Source organism: Doryrhamphus excisus, chromosome 2 (genome assembly GCF_030265055.1).
Source record: "Doryrhamphus excisus isolate RoL2022-K1 chromosome 2, RoL_Dexc_1.0, whole genome shotgun sequence".
Lineage (NCBI taxonomy): Eukaryota > Metazoa > Chordata > Actinopteri > Syngnathiformes > Syngnathidae > Doryrhamphus > Doryrhamphus excisus.
In genome coordinates this window covers 26962091-26988047 of record NC_080467.1, presented here as the reverse complement: position 1 = coordinate 26988047, position 25957 = coordinate 26962091, and the positions used below count along the sequence as shown (strand labels likewise).

Sequence of the window (25957 nt, the reverse complement as noted above, 5' to 3'; positions counted from 1 at the left end):
GAGGAAGGCTCATGCTCGGTCGTTTGGCGCAGCGATGAAATGAGACGGAAAGTGGCTGCCAGGTGCTCCCATTTTTCTATGGACGTGCACAAACACACACACACACACACACACACACACACACACACACACACACACACACACACACACACACACACACACACACACTGCAACAATACAAATAATATATCTTTGTGTTAATAGAAGCATACTATGCTGCTAGCAATACAAATATTTTCATGGAATGAAATGACCGAACAACTTAATCATGCAAAAAAAAAAAAAGACGCCACCCCATAGGTGGTGCCCCCTATGGGTGGTGGTCAAAATACTTTGCATAGTACAGTAAACCTCGGATATATCGGATTCAATTGTTCCCACTGGTTTTGTCCGATATAAGCGAAATCCGTTATATGCGTATACCGGAAAATGTCCGTTTTACGCATATATCGGATTTATATCCGGTATATGCGTAAATCGGATTTTATCCGTTATAAAAAGGCACTTCCTTGACTATGTTTCCAATGTACCTGGACGCGCAGGCAACGCTGCAAACGCTGCAAATGACGTCGTATAGCGGCCTGTCACGATTCGGCGAATCGGAGCGCCACAATGCGGCCATCCGATATATGCGAGGGAAATTTAATGGAAATGCATTGGAACGGGACTGGAGATTTTGTCCGAAATAGGCGAAATCCGTTATAAAAAATCCGATATATGCAATGAATTTTTATTGGAAATGCATTACAGAAAAATTGGTTCTTTTTTATCTGTCCATTGTGAGCGAATTTCCGATATATCCGAGTCCGATATATCCGAGGTTTACTGTATATATATACTCTGCATAGTTACCCCCAATGTTGCATAATTATTACACATTGCTCTATGACCTTTGGAGAGTTATTTGCCAAGCTATGTCAATACCCTTGCAAATATGGCAGCCATGTCTTTCAACCATTCATTCATTTTCTACCGCTTTTTCCTCATGAGGGTCGCGGGGGGTGCTGGAGCCTATCCCAGCTGTCTTCGGGCCAGAGACGGGGTACACCCTGGACTGGTGACTTGGCCAGCCAATCACAGGGCACATATAGACAAACAACCATTCACACTCACATTCATACCTATGGACAATTTGGAGTCGCTAATTAACCTAGCATGTTTTTGGAATGTGGGAGGAAACCGGAGTACCCGGAGAAAACCCACGCATGCACGGGGAGAACATGCAAACTCCACACAGAGATGGCCGAGGGTGGAATTGAACCCTGGTCTCCTAGCTGTGAGGTCTGCGCGCTAACCACTAACCACTTTCAACCAATGTTCTTCAAATTTGACACAACTTGTCAATAACCTCAAGATGTGTACCAAATTTTGTGGTGACACGGCTAAACACCCTGAATTTATAGAAAATGTTTAATAGCTCACATTTGTCATGCCTTTATTTTGTAGTCACTTCCTTTGTGGTTCTGTTCTACCTTTAGTTTCTGGTTGCTGCTATACAGCTGCAATTATTATAAAAAAATACATTTTTACCTGCATTTGAGTCCTGCTGTCTGCATCCTGGGCTCGCAACGCAACGCCGACAAGCTTGGCCGTGACGGAATGCTCCAGCAAGTAGAGAAGCGCAGCACCTGAATTAAATAAACAGAAGATAAGCGTCAGGTGTGTGTAACCACTAACTAAAAGTCACAAAGCAACAACAAAAGGAAGTGACTATAAAATAAGAGCGTGAAAGGAAACTAAACAAACACTCGCTTCGTGACACCGCTCACCTCTCTTAGACATTTTGAGTCAAACTTTGGGGTTTAGTAACAGCACCACTATGTGATGTATTGGTGCTAAAAATAATAGCGCAAGTAACACCACAGGGGTCCGTGTTCTGACCACACTCTTTTGTGAGAAGAGGTTAAGAAATGGAAGTTGTTGTTGTTGTATTTCTCTGAAAAATAATAGCACGGGTTGCACAGCGCCGGTGAGTGTTTTGACCAATTTTCACTCTTTTATGTGCAGCGGTTCCGGACTAGAAGAGTGAACATAAACACATACTGTTAAGTCTGTGGTGTAACTTAGAGGTTTAATTACGGCGCCACCATGTGGTGTATTTGTCATGAAAACAATAGCACAAGCGACACAGTAGGGGTGCATGTTTTGACAAATTTCCATCCTTTTGTGTGCATCCGTTAAGGAGTAGAAGACTTAGCTTTCACAAATACGTACAATTATGTTGAAGTCCACTTCAGGGGTCAAACTTTGGTGTTTAATAACAGTGCCAGTGTGTTGTGTATTTGTCAGAACAACAGTAGGGGTGCATGTTTTGAGAAATGTTCACCCTTTTGTGTGCAACTGAGAAGGAGAAGCTTATGGTGCATCTTTATGGTGTTGAAATTGGTCTCATCTGAATGATTTGCATTTTAGGCCAGCATGCATATTTGCATGATACAGTATTTTTCAGGATAATCTACTCAAACATTTTTTTTGGGGGGGGGGGGGGGGTATTATTTGAGCCACAAAAGCAATTAGTCTAATTAGAACAAATAGTCATCATGCACGATCAGCATGGGAGAGATAAATGGGGCTGATTGTTGAGTGTTTGCATACATTAAATATTATTTTCTGGCACTAATGGAAAAAACGTGCAAATTGATACTTTTAACTTCAGTGTTAAATATTTTCCCTCCTTGTTGATTTAGCCAGTCTCTCCGAAACTGGATGTTCCATCACGTAAATTTGTCTTTAATAACTTCCTGAGCAGAGAAGAAGTCTAATAATAATAATAATAATACGGCGAGCTGAGCAACTTAGCTCGTCATATTAGCCACGTTTACATGAGGAGTTTTTCCTCTTTTTAATAATCTTTCCAAATGACTTTTCCGAAGACAATGATATACATGGAAAGGAATATTCAATATAATCTACATGTGTTGCAATAATCAAACAGAATATTCAATGGGGCATGTGCAGTAAAACGTAAACATCAACATCACGTGATACCGACTTCCTAGAGTTTTTCTTTCACTTGTTGGAATAACTCCGAGTTTTTGGTTTGTCCAGTTTTGAAATTTAGTTTGGATAAAAAAAAAAAAACTTTCCGCAGCAGTCCAGTGCCGATTGCTCGCCTCCATTTTTAAAACCAAAGAACATCTCGAGTTGCGTGTTACGTCACATCTGAGCATGCGCTGAAAAAAACGCAAATTTAAACTGGAAAAGATCAAATTCAATCTTGCTAATATTTTATCCTTAAACTTGAGACATGTTTTATATAGATTCATTCATTCATTTTCTACCGCTTTTTCCTCACGAGGGTCGCGGGGGTGCTGGAGCCTATCCCAGCTGTCTTCGGGCGAGAGGCAGGGTATACCCTGGACTGGTGGCCAGCCAATCACAGGGCACATACGTATAGTGTTTTATATAGATTCGGATTGGCACTTTTATTTCGGAATGAGGTGTATGCAAAGGTTACATTTTTCCGTTTGAGCAAATAAACCGAATGCAATTGGAATATTTGGGTCCATGGACACGTGGATAATGACTCTTGTCCTGGTTGCTTTGATGCAAATATGCACACCAAGGGTAGTATCAATCATTCATTCATTTTCTACCGCTTTTTCCTCATGGTCACGGGGGGTGCTGGAGCCTATCCCATCTGTCTTCGGGCGAGAGGCGGGGTATACCCTGGACTGGTGGCCAGCCAATCACAGGGCACATATAGACAAACAACCATTCACACTCACATTCATACCTATGGACAATTTGGAGTCGCTAATTAACCTAGCATGTTTTTGGAATGTGGGAGGAAACCGGAGTACCCGGAGAAAACCCACGCATGCACGGGGAGAACATGCAAACTCCACACAGAGATGCCCGAGGGTGGAATCGAACCCTGGTCTCCTACCTGTGAGGTCTGCGCGCTAACCACTAGACCGCCGTGCCGCCATTCCAAAAACATGCTAGGTTAATTGGCCACTCCAAATTTTCCATAGGTATGAATGTGAGTGTGAATGGTTGTTTGTCTATATGTGCCCTGTGATTGGCTGGCCACCAGTCCAGTGTGTACCCCGCCTCTCACCCGAAGTCAGCTGGGATTGGCTCCAACATGCTCTCCGCGACCCTAATGAGGATAAGCGGCATGTAAAATGGATGGATGGAGTCTAAAGGTGACTATAGGGGTGCTATTTCATGTCTCGAGGGCTCTATTAATGTTAAAAATTTTACATAAATAAGTTTTCTAGTTTTCAATGGGCTGCACATCGGTCTAGTGGTTAGTGCGCAGACCACTAGACCGCCGTGCCGCCCAGGGTAGTATCAGTATCACATTATTATTAAAGTAATGAAACTGATATTTTCCAGTTCTTTTCCATGTATTTTTTCACAAATATTTGAGTTTTTGGTTGTGTTGTTCTATTTGATTTTATCCACAAACGATTGATCCGAGCGTCTCTATCAGTATCGGTATTGCCGATACTCGCTCCTTAATTGCTTGGTATCAAATAGATAAGAAAATATGCAGTATCGCCCCACTCTTGCTTAATTAAGAGATGCAAATTAAGATTGACCTGGCTTCACTTGAACATGCTGACTTTTAAATCCAAATATTCTATTTTTCCATATGAAGGCCGAATATCATAGATGAAGACCTTAGACGTGTGCAAGGACAAGATGCATTATGAAAGACGTGTATTCAATTAAAATGTGTCTTTTGTGTGCACAGAATAACAAAACAAGCTAGCTCGGGTGCCAGATTGCTAATTGCTGGAGACAATATTTGCATAGCATGACGGTGCAAACTCCCTAAACTCAACCCAGTGAAGAGTTTTAGCTCTCACTGTGCAAACCTCACAGGAACATGGCTGAAAGCTCGACTTCCCTCGGCGAGCTCTTTGCATCTCCGCCACTCGCAGACTCACTGAGGTGGAAGTCATCAATGTTTTAAAGCCAGCGAGTTAGCAGCGCTCCAAAGGGATGAAAAAGCTCTTATGCCTCAAATAGCTCCTCATAAAATGTTTACCACTTGTTTATGCCAGCAGGAGCTCAAAGTGTTGCCGCCGTGCAGCAATTAGCATAGGTGGGGATGCGTTTCAGCAGGCGATAACGCCGCAACGTGACAGATAAGACCGAGACCCGAGTCAAAAATGGCAACAGGCTTAAGAAGCATCTTCTTTTTGTTCCACGAATCAATGCTCATGCCGAGACGACGCTAATGTTCCCGCTTTGCTTCAGTCACGGCGGCGGGAGAAAAAGATGGCGGCTTTAATGGAATCAGAGCTTTGTACGAGTGAGTGCTTGTCTTTGCGTGGCAACAGGTGGCCTGCAAAAGACGTCATCTGTGGCTTCCTGTTCAACGTCTGCAGCCAAAGCGCCAATGCAAACACGGTATACTGATGACGCCATTTTGTTTTTAGGTTAGAATTAGTTACCTTTTAGACCCCACCTTCCACAACGGGAAGAAATATCGTCATTATGTCAACTCATTCGCTATTTATACGCTTTTTTCACCCCCACGGCTCGTTCCCAAAGATATATAAATATATACGTCTTTTACATAGAGGTGATGATGCAACCACACAATAGACAAGACCATGTTTGGTGCAGTTTTAAGCCAAAAAAATGGCCACAAGGGGGCAGAAGTGCATTTTATAAGAGCTCTGCATGCATGCCTCCCATTGGAAGCCATTGCTCTGCAGCAACCAGGAAGTGAAAAAGCATCTCGGAATAGGAGGTTACGCATTGAAGGCGCCATTGAGCCATTTTTTCATGCACACAAGTGTTTAAAAAAGCTGTACAAATATAAAATATGTTGACTTGATGCCTCTTTCACACAGAAAAATGGCATAAAACTGAACCGTAACAGCAGATGACATGTTTATACCCTTTTATACAGGTACTGTTCTGCCTCTTTTACAGCTCTGATGCCAACTCGGAAGCCAATAGCCCTGTAGCTTTTGTCATTTCAGCGTGAGCGGTTATTTCATGCACACGATTATCTAAAAAGCTGTGACTTTCACACAGAAACGCAGCACATGTGGCAACAATCCAAGCCATAGCAGCAGATCATGCATTTTCTGTTAGAAAGAACCCCAAAAGTGGAATATTGCAGGGATTTCTACACAGCGACATAGTATCCCACAATCAGATAATTACATAATTCGAATTATTACAGGTTTTATGTCACTTCAGAAGCCGAAAAACATGATTGTTGACTTTTTGCATTCTGTGTTGTGTTGCCTTTCATACAGAACAGTGACAAAGCATGGAAAAAGATTCATTCATTCATTTTCTTCCGCTTATCCTCACAAGGGTCGCGGGGGTGCTGGAGCCTATCCCAGCTGTCTTTGGGCAAGAGGCGGGGTACACCCTGGACTGGTAGCCAGCCAATCACAGGGCACATATAGACAAACAACCATTCACACTCACATTCATACCTATGGACAATTTGGAGTCGCTAATTAACCTAGCATGTTTTTGGAATGTGGGAGGAAACCGGAGGAAACCGGAGTACCCGGAGAAAACCCACGCATGCACGGGGAGAACATGCAAACTCCACACAGAGATGGCCGAGGGTGGAATTGAACCCTGGTCTCCTAGCTGTGAGGTATGTGCGCTAACCACTCGACCGCCGTGCTGCTATGAAAGATGAGTACAGAATATTTAGCCTCTTTCACACAGAAACGCAGCACAAGTGGCAACAATCCAAGCCATAGCAGCAGATCATGCATTTTCTGTTAGAAAGAAACCCAAAAGTGGAATATTGCAGGGATTTCTACACAGCGACATAGTATCCCACAATCAGATAATTACATAATTTGAATTATTATGGTTTTAAGTCACTTCAGAAGCCGGAAAACGTGATGACTTTATGCCTGCATTCTGTGTTGTGTTGCCTTTCATACAGAACAGTGACAAAGCCTGGAAAAAGAGGCTATAAAAGATGAGCTTTGTGTTGTTATTACGTTCGCGTACAAGTTAGCGGTCAAAAGTTTGGAGACAGTTCCCCATATTGTTGAATGAGGTAGTGTCTCCGCTATCGGGGGTGCTGGAGCCTATCCCAGCTGTCTTTGGGTGAGAGGCGGGGTACACCCTGCTGGACTGGTGGCCAGCCAATCACAGGGCACATATAGACAAACAACCATTCACACTCACATATAATATATACAGTAAACCTCGGATATATCGGACTCGGATATATCGGAAATTCGCTCACAACGGACAGATAAAAAAGAACCAAATTTTCTGTAATGCATTTCTAATAAAAATTCATTGCATATATCAGATTTTTTATAACGGATTTCGCCTATTTCGGACAAAATCTCCAGTCCCGTTCCAATGCATTTCCATTAAATTTCCCTCGCATATATCGGATGGCCGCATCGTGGCGCTCCGATTCGCCGAATCGTGACAGGCTGCTATACGACGTCATTTGCAGCGTTTGCAGCGTTGCCTGCGCGTCCAGGTACATTGGAAACATAGTCAAGGAAGTGCCTTTTTATAACGGATAAAATCCGATTTACGCATATACCGGATATAAATCCGATATATGCGTAAAACGGACATTTTCCGGTATACGCATATAACGGATTTCGCTTATATCGGACAAAACCAGCGGGAACAATTGAATCCGATATATCCGAGGTTTACTGTAAAATAAAAAAAAAGCTTTGTGTTATTACGTTCGCGTACAAGCTAGCGGTCAAAAGTTTGGAGACAGTTCCCCATATTGTTGAATGAGGTAGTGTCTCCAAACTTTTGACTTGTACACCATGTCCGATTAAACCTCTCAAAGTCTTTCTTTAGGCTACAGGAAATGGAAATATACCATGAGACAGCAATTATTGTTAGCTTTCCCAGGATTGGCGCCCCCGGTGGTCAACGGTCTCCATCCCCGGCCTACCTCCCACCAACTTTGGTTGTTGTTTACCACGGTGCGCTCGCTCCCTCAGGATGGAGAGCCGCTGTAATGGAAAACATCACATGTAGAGCAGACAAACACGCTCGGTTCAGGAGGAAGAAGGAATAAAAAAAAAAAAAAAAAACGAGAACAGGACCCAGTTTTTTTTTTTTAGGAGGGAGAGTGTGGATAGTAACGGTAAAGTGCTTGAAGACATCAGGGCACGTCGCTTGGTGTGGATGTTAGCATTTAGATTCAGTGCAGGCACCCCAAAAGGGCCCGGGGTTTGTTGTGGAGTCTACTTATGCATTACTGCGATATTGAGGCTTAGCTCGGGCCGCTGTCCTCGTACATCTGCAATCCCTTTTGCAGCGTGTGCTACCATATTCCCTTCACACACACACACACACGGAAAGAACACATTACTTAAAAATCTGTTCCAGAATCCGTAATAATAGTTTTCCATGTGAATAAATGACATAGATATGGAAACTCGAGATTAGAATTAGAAAAAAAAATGTTTTTAAAAAACTGAATCCGGTAAGCTAAGCGTCATGACTAAACAAACAACTCCCGACCGGCAAGCGTTGCCTCCTGATAACAAATGAGCGCGCCCTTCAACGACCCCGCCGGTGGCAGAGGATGTTCGCCCCGTGTCGCGGCAATTGGCGGAATAATCATTACCGCTGGGAATGAAAAGACTAGCAAATTGTCTATCTGCGGGTCGCAGCGTGAACCCCCAGTGTGACGTCACACGGCTGAATTAGCTTTAATGTTCTCACTTTGTTTACCCGCCATGCACACGCCGGGGTCGCCTAATCTGCTGGATTGGGCGTCACGAAATGATGCGGCTGCTGGATGCCGACGCCGTGCATCATCATGTATCTCCGACCCGATGACCTCAGGCTATCAGCGTCTAACCCGTCCTTTAATGTTGGATCATGCACATTTATTTTTCTAGCGATAGCCTGCAGGTCCACATGCTACGAAAGCTTTGTGCTTGGCAACAAATATTGATGGATGCTTCCATTGCTGCGACAACACGTCCTTTCACCTCGTTTTGGCTGTAGAAATATGAAAATCTATTAGAAATATCGATTTATTATTCACAGGAAAATATAGGAAACAAATATGAATGCTAAATACATCCTCCGATAAAGGAAACTTAACTGTATATCTTCAGGATTGCGTATAAAACATTACAAATATTCTGAAAAAAAAGTTTAGCAAATAAGATAGATATACAAAAATATGATTACCAATTGATTACAGTTATCGGAAATTGAAAATTGGAAAATCTTGGTTTTCCTCAAAAACATCAGACATCTATATGAATATAACAGCAAAGTCAATTATTTTTACCATTCAAATGTACATAAAAAAGAATAACAATATAATATCAAAAACAAATCAATACAAGAATATAGTATAATATATATAAAATATAATATATAAAATTCATTCATTCATTTTCTATTGCTATCGGGGGTGCTGGAGCCTATCCCAGCTTTCTTTGAGTGAGAGGCAGGGTACACCCTGGACTGGTGGCCAGCCAATCACAGGGCACATATAGTCAAACAACCATTCACACTCACATATAATATATAAAATAAAAATAAATAAATAAATAAATAAAATAAAAATAAAAAAAGCGTGACCTCCCATGCGCTACACAGTGAGATGCCTTTCCACTTCCTGGTTGCTGCAGATCATAGATATCAGTGGGAGAGATGCATGCCAAGCTCTAATAAAATGCACTGCACCAAACATGATCTCCTCTATTGTGTAGTTGCATCATCACCTCATTGTGCCTCAAAAAAAGTTTGTCTTTGGAAGCGAACCGTCAGGTCTTTGGTGTGGCAAATGAGTTCATAAAACGACAATAGGGTTTTTTTTTCGTTGTGGAAGATCTAGGTCTAAAGGGTCTAAGGTCTAAAGAGGCGACTAATGGAGATACTGGTCTGAACAACGAGGCCACAACGTAAACAACACAGCAAAATGGTTGTTGGACATTCATTTTGTACCACTTATCCTCACAAGGGTTGCGGGGGTGCTGGAGCCTATCCCAGCTGTCTTCGAACACAAGGCGGGGTACACCCTGGACTGGTGGCCAGCCAATCACAGGGCACATATAGACAAACAACCATTCACACTCACATTCATACCTATGGACAATTTGGAGTCGCTAATTAACCTAGCATGTTTTTGGAATGGGGGAGGAAAATTCCATGCAAAACGCCACACAGACATGGCCGAGGGTGGAATTAAACTTGGGTCTCCTAGCTGTGAGGCCTGCATGCTAACCACTCATCCACCGTGCAGCCCGTGAAAATAAGCATTTATTTACAAATATAACATCATGTACTATTTCACATTTGGAACTGAACTGTGTATGTGTACTGTATGTGTACGCTACACCCCTCCATGCTTTTCCACTTCCTGTTATTATTACATGGGAAAGATTTTTTCATCTTAAATCTGACCTGAACATGATCTCATCTCTTGTGCACTTGCATCATCACCTCTTTTACTTCTGGCGCCATAAAACGGACGTGGCGTTCGGGTTCGGTAGTAAATGAGTTAAATGGGACCCATCCTGTTTATTTTAATGGCTTTTAAAATGCTAGTTTGTTTGAATGCAGTACTTTATTTCTATCAAAATGGTGGCATTCCTCTGTTGGCCTTGTGTTGCCACTAGTCGGGTTGTTTAGGGTGTGGCTGGACTCCTTCCTGGATCAACAACAACAACTAATTTGGAAACATTCATGATGCTGGTTGCCATGCGGGACTGCACATTTTTCTGCCAGCGCTGATTTGCTATCGTTGAGCTGGACTTATCTGGAACGCTCCTCAAAATAAAAGCACATCTGCCGTGGCTTAAGCAAGGGCGACGCCAAAAAGCGTCAAATTGAGAGAGATGTGCCTTTGAAGAGAGATAAACAATGTATGCTGTGTGATACCGGCCATGAAAGCAGCGACTTTTAAGCACTCCCAGCGAGGACACTTTGTAGCCGGCTTGAATGCGACGGACACTTTGAGCGGCGAGAAGAAACAGCATGCGATGTTGGCGCAGGGGGAGAAAGACGGAACAGGACGAGGTCCAATATATCATCAGCCGGCAAAGATGGCCGTCAGTCAAGCACGTCCCCTCAAAGCGACGTTTCTTTTGTGTTGCCAGGTCTGACGGGCCACAGTGGAAACGCCAACGCCTGCGAGCACAAGTACTGCGGCCTGGGCCGGCGCTGCGCTGTCAACCACGCCACGGGCCGAGGCGAGTGCGGCTGTCTGGAGCGCTGCAAGGACCACTACAAGCCCGTGTGCGGATCGGATGGGAAGCTCTATCCCAACCACTGCGAGCTGCACCGGGCCTCCTGCTTGGAGCGCCGCAGGATCACCATCGTGCACGGCGAGGAGTGCTTCTACAAAGGTAGGCGTCAACATGACCTTTACCTAACGAAGCAGACTCTATGCACGCGTGGAGGAATTGTAACCTTTACCATGCTGATCAGGTCCCTTTGTAGCCTTTAGGACTGGATTATAGCAGGATTTACGCTAATACCGCCAATAAACCCACCATCTCGTGTACATTTCTGGAAAGTTCTACACCGAAATGTCAGTCCTCATCCCATCTAGCGCAGCACCGAAACCACTACTTTACAACTTTTACAAGTCAAAATATTAAGAAAAAAGGCTATAATTTTGCAAGAATAATGTCCGAATATTATGAAAAAAAATAATAAAAAAAGTTTTTACGTTGTAAAATCATGAGGAACATACAAAATATTATTGTTGTTTTTTGTAAATTACCTCAAGGAAAAGTAAAAAAAATAAATATATATATATATATATATATATAAACATTAATTATTAAATATATATTAATATTTTAATATTATGAGTAGAATAGTTAGAAGAAGAAAGTGTAAATAGTTGGGAAACTAAAAAGGAATAACAGCCGCAATAGAAAAATACTGCTATAATTTTACAAGAATTAAATAAAAAAAAGTAATAAAAAAATAATTGTAGCAGCATAAAGTTGAAATATTAAAAAACATATTTTTCAAGATTTGCAATATTTAAGAAAAATTGTGTATCTTTTTTAAGTCGCACAGTTATGAGAAACGTCTTTTAAAAATAGAAAAATACTGCAATAATTTTACAAGAATTAAATAAAAAAAAATAAAAAAAATAATTGTAGCAGCATAAAGTTGAAATATTAAAAAAATGTTTTCAAGATTTGCAATATTTAAGAAAAAGTATGTATCTTTTTAAGTCGCACAGTTATGAGAAACTTCTTTTAAAAACAGAAAAATACTGCAATAATTTTACAAGAATTAAATTTTAAAAAACTAATAAAAAAATAATTTTAGCAGCATAAAGTTGAAATATTTAAAAAAATATTTTTCAAGATTTGCAATATTTAAGAAAAAGTGTGTATCTTTTTTAAGTCGCACAGTTACGAGAAACTTCTTTTAAAAATAAAAAAATACTGCAATTATTTTTACAAGAATTAAATAAAAAAAACAATTAAAAAAGTAATTGTAGCAGCATAAAGTAGAAATATTTAAAAAAATATTTTTCAAGATTTGCAATATTTAAGAAAAAGTGTGCATCTTTTTTAAGGCGCACAGTTATGAGAAACTTCTTTTAAAAATAGAAAAATAGTGCAATAATTTTACAAGAATTAAATAAAAAAACGAATGAAAAAAATAATTGTATCAGCATAAAGTTGAAATATTTAAAAAAATATTTTTCAAGATTTACAATATTTAAGAAAAAGTGTGTATCTTTTTAAGTCGCGCAGTTATGAGAAACTTCTTTTAAAAATAGAAAAATACTGCAATAATTTTACAAGAATTAAATAAAAAAAACTAATAAAAAAAATAATTGTAGCAGTATAAAGTTGAAATATTAAAAAAATATTTTTCAAGATTTGCAATATTTAAAAAAAAGTGTGTATCTTTTTTAAGTCGCACAGTTACGAGAAACTTCTTTTAAAAATAAAAAAAATACTGCAATTATTTTTACAAGAATTAAATAAAAAAAACAATTAAAAAAGTAATTGTAGCAGCATAAAGTAGAAATATTTAAAAAAATATTTTTCAAGATTTGCAATATTTAAGAAAAAGTGTGCATCTTTTTTAAGGCGCACAGTTATGAGAAACTTCTTTTAAAAATAGAAAAATAGTGCAATAATTTTACAAGAATTAAATAAAAAAAAACTAATAAAAAAAATAATTGTAGCAGGATAAAGTTGAAATATTAAAAAAAAAATTCCCTGTTCCCTATCCGAAAAAAGTTCATCAACGAGGGGTGCCGAGCTGTCATCACAGTGGACAAACTCTTTGTTAATGGACAGCTATACCGCGATCGTGAAATTACACCATGGCTGTATTAATCATTCTAACATGGTAACTGAATATGTTTGGTAAGGTAAGGTAACGTCCTACTTTTTCATAGTTACATGATAAAGGTTCGTATATTATAACGCGCTCATCCTCGTTAACGCCTGCACTCTGCCTTCAAATTACTCCCCATTTTTCTCCCTTGCATGTCACCTCATTCCTTTCCTCCCTGTCTTGCACACTTTCTCACTGTCTTTCCCCTCTTTCACTCACTTATATTCCTGTTTGTCACTTGTCTGTTTTCTGTACCAGCATGTCTATACAGTTCACACACACTCACATAATCACAAACCCGCAAATACAAACATTGTACATAAAGACACACATCCATGTACACAGGTGGCTCGTACTGTACATCTGACACATAAACCTACAACACTGCCACTTACACACACGCATATCTCACACATGCATACACCAACATTACACCTTCACTAGTCAGATCAGGAGGACTACATTATAATATGCCCATGTGCACTTTAAGCATATATGTAATAGTATATGCTTACACTACCTACAGGCACATATACTTCACACTTGCACATATATACACACACATATCATCATAAGCTAGTCTAGGATGTCCTCACTGCAATTTGTCACTTGGAATGTCAGGGGAGTCGGGTCTCGAGAAAAAAGACAAAAAATGTTTAACCATCTAAAGAATATCCAAGCAGACATTGTCTTATTGCAAGAGACTCACATCTCCAATGCAGCTGCCCATACATTTCACTCACCACAGTTTCCACACATATACCTAGCAAACTACAACTCCAAACAGAGGGGCGTAGCCATTTTAATTAGCCGGAGGGTCAATTTTACACTGCTCAACAATACTATAGACATAGAAGGTAGATATATAATAATCAACATATTGGTGGACAATGTTAAATTTTGCATTGCCAACATATATGGCCCTAATGTTGATGACCCCTCTTTCTTTCACACCTTTTTTTCTTCTCTCTCTGCACACCTGGATTCAAGCTTGATCTTGGGAGGGGACTTCAACTTGGCATTTAATCCAGATTTAGATAGGTCTAGCCCAGCTGGGGGACATCGTGAGTCTCAAGCAACAACAACACTGAAAAAATATATGTCTGATTTTGGTCTTTGTGATGCTTGGCGCTCTTATCACCCTACTCACAGAGAATATACGTATTTCTCACCAGTGCACCACACGTACTCCCGAATTGACTACTTCTTAACAAGTAGCTCAATCTTATCTGACATATCAAATATTCACATACACCCTATCATTATTAGTGATCACGCACCAGTCTCTCTCTTTCTCACTAACCAAACCACAAGTACACCTACTAAATGCTGGAGATTTAATACATCATTGCTTAAAGACCCAGACTTTTTAAACGACTTTGAGAGAGAGTGGACAATGTTTTTAGATTTTAATGACCAACCGGGAACCTCGGCTTGTGTTCTCTGGGAGACAGCAAAAGTAGTAATGCGCGGGAAAATTATCTCCTACTCATCATATAAGAAAAAGAAAGAAAGATTATTGGAATTGGAATTGGAGGAAAAAATTAAACTCCTTGAAACCGCTTATGCGAATTCACAGGATGAGAATACTCTGAATAATCTTAGAAAATTGAAATTAGATTTAAAAGAAATTACTGATAAGAAAATTCAGTTCCAATTACAAAGACTACGTTTGGAGAAGTTTGAACATGCCAATAAATCTGGAAAATTCTTAGCTAACCAACTAAAACTCAATAAAGAAAAAAACTCTATCTCCTCCATTAGAAACTCAGAAGGTAACATCACTCACCTTCCGGAGGAAATTAATTCAGTCTTTAGGGACTTTTATAAAAGACTATACACACCTCAGATTAACCCTTCTGATCCAGACATTGAAACATTTCTAAGTACCATAGAATTACCAAAATTAGAAAAAAATCAGGTGACAACCCTGGACTTACCCATTTCACTAACAGATCTTTATGATGCTCTACAGGAAATGCCAAATAACAAGGCACCAGGACCGGACGGGTTTCCTGCCGAATTTTATAAAACATTCTGGTCACTGCTAGCCCCAGTTTTTTTTAAAATGGTTCAGGAAATAAAAGAAAATGCACGCCTACCCCCATATATGAATTCTGCTACAATCAGTCTTTTGCTAAAATCAGAAAAGGACCCAACATTACCTTCCAGTTATCGTCCAATTTCACTTATTAATGCGGATCTTAAAATAATATGCAAAGTATTAGCTAGAAGACTGGAAAAAGTTACCCCTCATATAATACATCCCGATCAATCAGGATTTATCAAGGGGAGACACTCAGTTAACAATGTACGCCGCTTAACCAATCTGATTGATCATTCTATCATCCATAATTTGGAAACCACAATCGTCTCACTAGACGCTGAAAAGGCATTCGACAGAGTTAACTGGAAATTTCTCTTTGCAACCCTACAGAAATTTGGCTTTGGCGAGTCATTTAGAACGTGGATCCAAATATTATATAGCACCCCGAAGGCCTCCGTTCGAACCAATAATCTGATCTCTCCAGAATTCACTTTACAAAGAGGTACTAGGCAAGGTTGTCCACTCTCCCCCTCATTGTTTGCTATCTTTATTGAACCTCTTGCAGCTGCTATTCGACAACATGGAAATATTAAAGGGATCCAGACAACAAATGTTCATCATAAGATAAGCCTTTATGCTGATGATGTGTTACTCTTCCTAAAAAACTCACACTTCTCACTTCACCAAGCTATCACACTCATCAATAACTTTAGCACCTTCTCGGACTACTCTATTAACTGGTCTAAATCCATAGTATTGCCCATTAATTTCGTTTTCCAGAGCACCCCCTCTATACCACTGCGTTCAGGGAATATCAGGTATTTGGGCATCAACATTTCCTCCAATCTGTCAGACCTGATCAGCTTGAATTATACCCCACTGTTGAAATCGATTGAGGATGATCTTGAACGTTGGAGAACTTTGCCGATCTCTCTTATGGGCAGAGTGTCCACTGTGAAAATGATGATATTACCAAGGATCAATTATCTGTTCTCTATGATCCCAACCAAACCATCTATAACTTGGTTTAAGTCATTAGACTCATATATAAATAAATTTCTTTGGAAAAATAAGCCAGCACGAATAAGCCTAAAAACATTACAAAAATCTAAAGAATGTGGGGGCTTAGAACTGCCAAATTTCTCCAATTACTTCCTGGCAAATAGGCTACAGTATATCTTAAAATGGATAAAACCTAACCCCTTGGATCAGTTATGGCTAGACATTGAACAATCATTTAGCCAAGAAATCCCCATCTTTAACTTACCTTTCATAAGTCAAATCCTTAGGAAACACGATTGTTTTAAAAGCATAAATATTAAAACCACTCTGACAGCTTGGTGGGAATTTTTAAAAATAACCAGGTCCTCGCTCAATCCTTGCCAGTACACTCCGATCTGGAATAACCCTGATATATTGCTTAAAAAAAAAACCTTGGATTTTACAACATGGCATGACAAAGGAATAAGTTGCTTGGAAAATATCATAAGGGGGGGAAAGTTTGTGTCATTCACTTACCTTGTTACACAGTATGGGTTAAGCCAGAATACATTTCTTGAATACTCACAAATTAAATCCATAATTAGAGCTAGGTTTCGTAACATATCTTGGGAAAGCTATCCCACCATTGACCAATTCTTAAACATATCCGCTCCCCAAACATTATCCAAGTTGTACATTCTTTTGTCAAAGTGTGACAACACCGTTGGGGTCCCAGTCTCCAAATGGAACCTAGATTTATCTACAAGCTGTGACCCTGAGTTCTGGAAGCAAATATGCCTTAATTCGTTCCGTTTAATAAAAAATCCCAACCTACAGTTGGTTCAGTTCAAAACCATTCATAGAGTACACTACACAGGGCAGAGAATGTTTAAAATGGGTCTAACCGACTCCAACATCTGTGTATACTGCCCAGATCATGTAGTAGATGATTATTTACACTCCATGTGGGCATGTGCCCCCATTAGTAATTTCTGGCAAGCAGTGTGCGAGGACCTTTCTTTGGCACTTGGGACCTCTATTCCTTCCTCACCTGTATTATGCTTGTTGGGTGATCTTTCTACAGTCAACGTAGAAACAAATCACACACAACTCCTCATCACAGCGTTAAGCATTGCCAAGAAAACCATTCTTATCAATTGGAAATCCAAAAAAAAACTGAACATAGCCTCTTACAAAAATCTTCTGTTAGATCATATAGCAATTGAGAGAATGTCTGCTGAATCCAAAGAACAACTGTCAGAATTTCAATCTATATGGGCTCCAATAATTAATCTCTTAAATTAATCTCTTTTTGTAATTCTCGAAGGGCTGAGTGTGCCTGTCTCTGCCCCTGGCGGTCTCGTTCCTCTGGCTTGGGGCATGGTCTTGGTCGCCGGGTTGCCCTGGCGTCTGGGGGGTGAGCGGGTGGGTGCCGTGTATCTCTGTCCCTTCCTGCTGGGCTGACCCCCTGGAGGTTCAGGTGGGGGTTGGTGGGGGGCTGTCCGGATCTGGGGATGGGGCGTGGGTGGGGTGGTGGTGGTCGTCCCGGGGGTGGTGCAGGCCGTCCCTCGGGGTGGTGGGTAGACGGGGAGCCGCATCCTGTGGGTGGTGGGCGCCTGCTGCTGCTGGGGGGGGCCTGTGTGCGTCCGGTGGCGCTGGTTCCTCCGCGGCCTCCCTCGCCCCTGGGGGTGGGCCGGGTTTGCCCTGGGTGCTCTGGCCTGGCTACTGTGTGGGACCGTGGGGTGTGGGCATGGGAGGCTTTGGCCCTGCCCTTGGTGTGGGCACGGGTGGTTATACCCCGCTGCCCTTGCAGAACCTTCCCTCTTAGGTATGTACATGGCTATATATGTGTGTGTGTAGGTATGCATGTATATATTTATTATTATCATATCTAAAATAGTTAAAAGATCTAAATTATTGGAAAATATATTTTATATAAATTATTATATATTAAGTATCAATAGTAGTATCATTATTATACATACATAACTATCAATAAATATTATTATTATTACTATTATTGTTATTATTATTATTATTGTTATTATTATTATTATTATTATTACTACTATTATTATTATGGTTACTATTATTATTATTATTATCAATTACTTTACTTTATTTTTATTTATTTATTTATTTATTATTATTTTTTTTTTATTATTTTTATTCTCAATTTTAATTTTTGTGTATGGTAGGTGTATGGCCCCGGGTGGGGCGCCTGGTAAGCTCATACGGGAGGGGGGGTCTCGTTTGTGCAGCTTGGGCTCTGGGTGGGGAGGTGCGGTGCTGGGGTGGGGCATTACCTGCTTCCCTCCCCTCGGTGGAGGGATGGCTGGGTTGTGGTGGATGTGGGGCGGGCGGGTGGGGGGCTGGCTGTGGGTGCGTGGGTAGCGGGGCGGATAGCGGTGGGGGTGGTGCTCTGCGCGGCGTGGGCCGGAATTAGCGGGGGGCTTGCTTGGGGGGCGGGGTGGTGGGCTCTGGGTCGTGGGGGGGGCCTCGACCAAGGGTTGGGGGGTGGGGCTGGCCGGTGGCTCACGGGCGGCCCCTGCTATTTGCCGGTGTCTGGTTGGCCCCTTCTGTCTCCGGTCTGGTGGTGGTCTTCCCGCCTCCGGGGTGTCCTACTTGGCGGGTCCGTGGGTGGATGGGAGATGTGGTGGAGACGGGTCGGCGCTGTGGTGGAGGGTGGGACTGGGGGGGGCATTCACTTTTTGCGGCTGTTGGGGTATCGTCTGCCTGGTGGGCTCTGCTGCCTGGCGTGTGTGTCTCTGTCCCGCCCTGGCACTCTTGGCTCACGAGCCCGGGGGGTGGGGTTGGGCTCTTCCCCATGCGGGTCCCGGTTCTCCTGCGGTCTCTGTGGTGTCACTCCCTGGGCTGCCATGGTGACGGATGTGTTGCCGGGGCGCGGTTCCTGCTGTTCTGGTGGTTGTAGGAGCAGCCTCGGGGCGTGTGGTTTGTCCGCGGCTCCTGGTGGTCCGGGGGTGGCATAGCTGGCTCAATCTCTGGTGGGGCCCTCCGGGGGGGAGCTGGCAGGCCGGACTGGCCGCCACGATGGGCTGGGTGGGGCCCGTGGTTGGTCCTGTGGCCCGGGGCTTGCTCCGGGCGGCTGGCTTGCCCGGCTCGGTTGGCCGGTAGTGCGGGGTGGGCGTGTGTGGGGCCCCGATCCTCCCTGCTGCACTGCACCACCTCACATACATGTAGGACTTTGGGGGGTGGCCTGCAACTGGTTTTGCCGGGGGCGAAGGGTTTCCTTGCGGATGCCCTTTTGTCCTCGGCATTCCTCTGGCTGGTCACCCTTCAATTTTAACCGCACCTTAGACACTCAGTTCTGGGGGGGGGGTCTGGGCAGGCAGGGGACCCACCATTGCTCAGCTTCCTTCCACACACACACACACACATACACATACACCACACACATAGGTCAGCCCTATGGGACAGGCCTATTTTTAATTGCACTATCTACACAATACCATCTTCACACACACAGGTGTAGCGGGCTGGACCGGAGAGCCTACTGCCTACCCCCGCGATTGGCCCGCTGGCTGCTGGGGCTTGGCGGCTCGCTCGGGGTGCCCTGGGCTGCAGGATATTTTGGTCTGGTCTGCCTGGCCTTCCTGGGGGTCCCGCTGGAACCAGCTGACGCCGGGGCTTGCCCTGGTGTCATGGTTGGCGCTACCTCCCTGGATCTGTCCTGGGTCGCGGGCGCCAACGTGCCCTTGGGGGGGCGTTCACCGGCCTCCAGGCAGTGGGGTCCGCGCTGCTGGTGGCCTGAAGTCTACGGTGGTGGCTTGGGGTTGTTGCGCTGTGGTGGCTGCTGCGGGGACCGGGCTGTGTGTTGGGAGGGGACCTGATCCTGCTCGTGGGTACGGGGGCCGGGGTGGCGTGTGGGGATGGGGAGCATGCTCCTCGGGGTGGGGCCTGCTGGGGGGGCGGTGCTCTTTCGGGCGTTTGGGTGTCTGCTGCCACTGGTCCTATGCTCTGCCGCATCGCTGTCCCTGTCTTTGCCCATCCCCAGTCTTGCCTTAGGGCTCGTCGGGGATGGTTCTCCGGTACGTGGGCGGAGCGCTGCTGGTTCTGGGGGCGGGGGGGGGCTGGCCCTCCCGGTGGATGGTGGGGTCCTTCGGGGGCCTTGCGCTGGTCTTAACTCCTCGGCTCTGGTGCGTGGCCTCCCCGTGACTTGGAGCTATGGCTCTCCCTCACGGGGGTGAGCTGCCCGGTGGATGTCGGCCGGCGCAGTGGAGCGCCTCACCACTCGCCTGCTCGCCCCCTCCGCTTGCTCATGTGCGGGCCTCCTCCCCTCGCCCGCTCCTTTGTCTGCCACACTGCAGTAGCCCTGATGCCGTGGTCGAGGGGAGTCTGGGGGTGCTATGCCTTGGCGGTCCGTACCTCCCTGGGCTCGGGGCCTGGTTGTGGGTCTGGGACCCCTGGGTCCCCCACCCTGTGATGCCCCGGACACCCCACCCGGGGACGTCCACAGCATGTGTGTGTATTGAGTGGATGGGGTGTGCATGTGTCTGAGTTTATTTTATGTATTTATTGTTTTAAATACTTAGATAATTAATGATTAGTTTTATTATAATTATATATATATGTATATATATATGTATATGTGTGGATGTGTATGTGGGTATATGGCCATGTAGATATACGGGGGGGGGGGGCTCTGCGGGGGTCTGGCGTAGGGTGTTCCATCTCAACCGCCCGGTCCTCCATGGGGCAGTGTGCCCGGGCCTCTTCTGTCCTGGCCGGGGCGGTCCTATGTCGGTGGTCGGGCCTGGGGTTACCTGGGGCGGGCCGGGTTCTGCTTCCTGGGGGTGTGTGGGGGGCGGGAGGCGGTGCCTCCGGCCGTGGACGGGCTCCCTTCCGGCCGGCAGGGACGCCCCTGTGCCCACGGGTGTGTGGCCTTCGATGCCCTTCTGCCCTAGTAGGGTATGGTCTCCCGCTGGTCTCGGGGGTGCGGCTCTCCTCCGGCCTGCTGGCGCCCTGTTGCCGGTTGGGATTGCTCCTCCATGGCCTCTTGCTGGTCTCTTCGGGGAGTTGCTTCGGGGGCGGGTCTTGGGGAGTCGGCCCTGGCTTTGCCCACACCCACGGGGCCGGAGGATCTCTGGCGGTGGGGGCTTGACCTGGCTGCGCGGGGCGGGGTTTGCTGGGTGGTAGAAGGCAGTCTCTCTCCTTTTGTCATTCTCAGTGACAATTACACATTCACACACTCGCATTCACATACACAACACACCTCCATATGGGCACCCACAGCACATGGGTGCTTCTCTATACAATCTACTCTCTTATCCCTGATGTTTATATAGTATTGGTATGCTATTATTACAGTAATAATGATGCCAAGCAATGAGATTTTAATTACTGTAACTGTATGGTTGCAATTGTGTTTACTGTCATGGGTCATGTCCTCATTGTTACTATTGCTATTGGTAAGTTGGACTGTTTCATTCCACTGATATCATCTCCAGTGTGACCCTTAGCCATCATTGACATTTAACTGTTCTGTTTGTCACTGTTGTTGTTTTGGGAATTCTTGTTGCTGCTGTTTTTGTCTCTCCCTCTACTGCCCCCCCCCCCCCCCCCCCCCGACCCCACCTTTCTCTTCTCTCTTCTTCTTTTCTGTTCTTCTTCTTGCTCCGGTCCGGTCGTCCCAAATGGCATAACAAAGACATCAAATAACGGCAAATAAAATTTCATGGTACAGGGAAGTTGTAGCCAACACCTTTCCTGACACAGAGCAAATCTGTCTAGCATGTAAGGGCATTTAGATCAACAATACTATCTGCCCCAATGGCTGGACGGGACAAAAAAAAAAAAAAAAAAAAAAAAAAATTTCAAGATTTGCAATATTTAAGAAAAAGTGTGTATCGTTTTTAAGTCGCACAGTTATGAGAAACTTCTTTTAAAAATAGAAAAATACTGCAATAATTTTACAAGAATTAAATAAAAAAAACGAATTAAAAAAATAATTGTAGCAGCATAAAGTTGAAATATTTAAAAAAATATTTTTCAAGATTTACAATATTTAAGAAAAAGTGTGTATCTTTTTTAAGTTGCGCAGTTATGAGAAACTTCTTTTAAAAATAGAAAAATACTGCAATAATTTTACAAGAATTAAATAAAAAAACTAATAAAAAAAATAATTGTAGCACGATAAAGTTGAAATATAAAAAAAATATTTGTCAAGATTTGCAATATTTAAGAAAAAGTGTGTATCTTTTTTAAGTTGCACAGTTATGAGAAACTTCTTTTTAAAAATAGAAAAATACTGCAATAATTTTACAAGAATTAAATAAAAAAAACTAATAAAAAAATAATTGTAGCAGCATAAAGTTGAAATATTTAAAAAAATATTTTTCAAGATTTGCAATATTTAAGAAAAAGTGTGTATCTTTTTTTAAGGCGCACAGTTATGAGAAACTTCTTTTAAAAATAGAAAAATAGTGCAATAATTTTACAAGAATTAAATAAAAAAACTAATAAAAAAAATAATTGTAGCACGATAAAGTTGAAATATTAAAAAAAATATTTGTCAAGATTTGCAATATTTAAGAAAAAGTGTGTATCTTTTTTAAGTTGCACAGTTATGAGAAACTTCTTTTAAACAAAATGAAACCTTTTTTCTTCTAAAATGACCTTATTTTTCCTCCTAATATGATGTTATTTTATTAGAAATTCCACTTTTTCTTGTTGTTTTTTCTTAAAATACTAAATACTAGTTATATTTCCTTGCTTTCCCGAGGGAAAATGGTTTCCAAACCTGAGCAAATAATGCGGGAATAGCTGACGTTTGACCTTGGAGGTTCCACCGCAGAGCAACAACGGCGTTCAATGAGCAAAACAAGTTAGCGCATTAAGTTGGCTCGCTCATCGAGTCGTTGGCTCATTGACTCGAGGAGACTTTTCGATCGGGAACGCTAACATCACAGACAACGAGCGGGAAGCACCAGCCAAACTTGGGCCGCTCGGCTCGGCGCCGTCTCTTTGGCGGCCTCCCAAGCGTCATTAAGAGGTTCCCTTCTAATCTTCCCGCGAGTTGGAAGGTGAATGCTGGCAGAAACAGAAAGTGCCTACCCGGGGACTTAGCAACTTATGGAGTGGATAAAATGGCAACGCTCTGATAATGTTGATGATGGGATTTCACACGGCGCCCCCCGCCCGCACAAAGACATTTTGCAGAGGTTGCTGATACAACACATTGTGGGGCCACTTTTAACCACGCTATTAAGATCTACATTTACAGTGTATGAGCACCTTTCAAACAAATACACCATACACTGGAACCATAACCTTAACCAAATAATTTAATTTAAGTAGGAATAATATGTTGGAATATTCAAGAATTTTTTTTTTCTTCTTTAAGTTATGTGAGGACAAACAATCAAAACAATAAAAAAAGCTGTCAGTTTTGGAAAATTAGGTTGCAGAAAAAGTTCTAATGTTACGGCAATAAAGACAAAATATTATGGGATTAAGTCATCATTACCACAAAGAATCAAATAATTAAAATAAATTAAAAAAAACAGCACAAATGGGAAAAAAGATGTAATTAAAAAAAATAAAATCACAATATTAACAGAAAAAGTCATATACTAATGAGAAAAAAATGCAGTTTTACAAGAATAAACCTGTAATATTATAGGGGAAAATAATAATAATATTATAATATTATTAATATAAATAATAATATTATTTTTTTTTACCAAAGAGTGTAAACATTAAAGACGTTGTAACATTATGAGAAACAAAACAAAGTTGTTTTAAAATTAGGAAAAAGTTGTAAAATATGAAAATATTATGGGGATTAAGTCATCATTACCACAAAGAATCAAATAATAAAAATAAATAAAAAAAACAGCACAAATGGGAAAAAAGCTGTAATTAAAAAAAATAAAATCACAATATTAACAGAAAAAAGTCATATACTAATGAGAAAAAGAATGCAGTTTTACAAGAATAAACCTGTAATATTATTGGGAAAAATTATAATATTATTAATATAAATAATAATATAATAATATATTTTTTTTTTTTACCAAAGAGTGGAAACATTAAAGATGTTGTAACATTATGAGAAACAAAACAAAGTTGTTTTAAAATTAGGAAAAAGTTGTAAAATGTGAAAATATTATGGGGATTAAGTCATCATTACCACAAAGAATCAAATAATAAAAATAAATAAAAAAAAACAGCACAAATGGGAAAAAAGCTGTAATTTAAAAAAATAAAATCACAATATTAACAGAAAAAGTCATATACGAATGAGAAAAAAAATGCAGTTTTACAAGAATAAACCGGTAATATTATAGGGAAAATAATAATATTATAATATTATTAATATAAATAATAATATAATAATATTTATTTTTTTACCATAGAGTGGAATTAAAAAAAAAAAGTCGTAACATTATGAAAAACAAAAAAAGTTGAGTAAAGTAAAGTAAAATGATGTGAAAATATTATGGGAATAAAGTCACAATATTAAAAAATTTCAATGTAAAATAAAATGTAAAATGAAATTAATTTTTTTTTTTTTCTAATGTTAACATCATCATTATCGCTAAGCAACATCACTACTACTACTAGTTACACAGCATTAAAAGACGGCGACTTCCTGTTCAGTGCAAAGTAAGTGTCAATAAAGGGTAGTTTTAACCCAAATTAACAAAATTTGTTTTTTTAAGACTTTTAAGAGCGGAAGAAATATTTTCCCATCCGCAAACCCTTTTGTGTCAGTAGTCAGGACTTAGAAGAAAATAAGCGCATCAGGAAACATGGAAATATGGAACCACCATAAGAAGATGCACAGTTCCTTAATTATCACCCATTCTCTTTCGGTTTGTGTTTTCTTACATCTGCGTTGGCATAAACGGCTTCCCGACATTCCACACAAACAAAACACACACATTTATTTGTCAGCTAGCGTTTTTCGCTGTGGAGGAAGTGAATGAGACACGCAAACAAACAAACAACGCCGCCTGTTTTGAGAGTTGACGTTTCTCCCCACAGAGAAGCTTGACTCTTTGCCGCCACTGATTTCATAAAAACACCAATTATTCTTTGTCCCTCGTAACAGGAGACATCGAGGTTGTGTCCCGGGGGGGGGGGGGGGGGGGGGGTATAGTAAGTTGTTTACCAACGCAGTATTCATCAGAGGGTTAGACTAGAGGTGTCCAAACGTTTGCCACTTATTGCCATTTATTGATTGAAATACACATAAAGGAAATCAGTGCATGTTAAAATGTACCCCATAAAATATGAATATAATATGAATATAGTGATGGCACCGTAAGGATGGCCTGATGTGAATGCACCTCCCTGCACCGCATTGTCAAGTAGCTCCATATAGACTGGAAGGAAACATGAATGCAACGTTCCATAGTTATTTCCGTGCACCTCCTGCCTGCCTTTGCCGCTTTCGAAATGTTTGTGCATTCCCGCTGCCTGCACCACTGCTGTCCTCGCATACTTTTAGTATCCTTCGCTCCAACAACAATTGAGAGATTGATCTCGGAACACTTGGAAGTGAACTCCAAGTCCAACGTGAATGATACACAGGACAAAATGACGGCATGCAATTATGACAGATATGTTAGCTGCTCTTGAAAAGTCTATTTTAGAAGCTTTTGATTGCAGAATGTAAATATAACC

The 25957-nt window shown here is 41.8% G+C and overlaps 1 protein-coding gene across 3 annotated transcripts in view; it reads left to right on the top strand.

Moving 5' to 3' along the window:
* Positions 1–25957, top strand: part of fstl5 (follistatin-like 5) — a 163176-nt gene that overhangs the window by 43326 nt on the left and 93893 nt on the right. For 2 of the 3 annotated variants that reach the window (XM_058049613.1, XM_058049606.1), the window contains exon 4: positions 11058–11306. In XM_058049613.1, coding sequence (XP_057905596.1) covers positions 11058–11306 — 249 coding nt within the window. Of the gene's footprint in view, positions 1–10183; positions 10978–11057; positions 11307–25957 lie in introns of those variants that run through there. The other variant, XM_058049621.1, reaches the window with a different exon arrangement.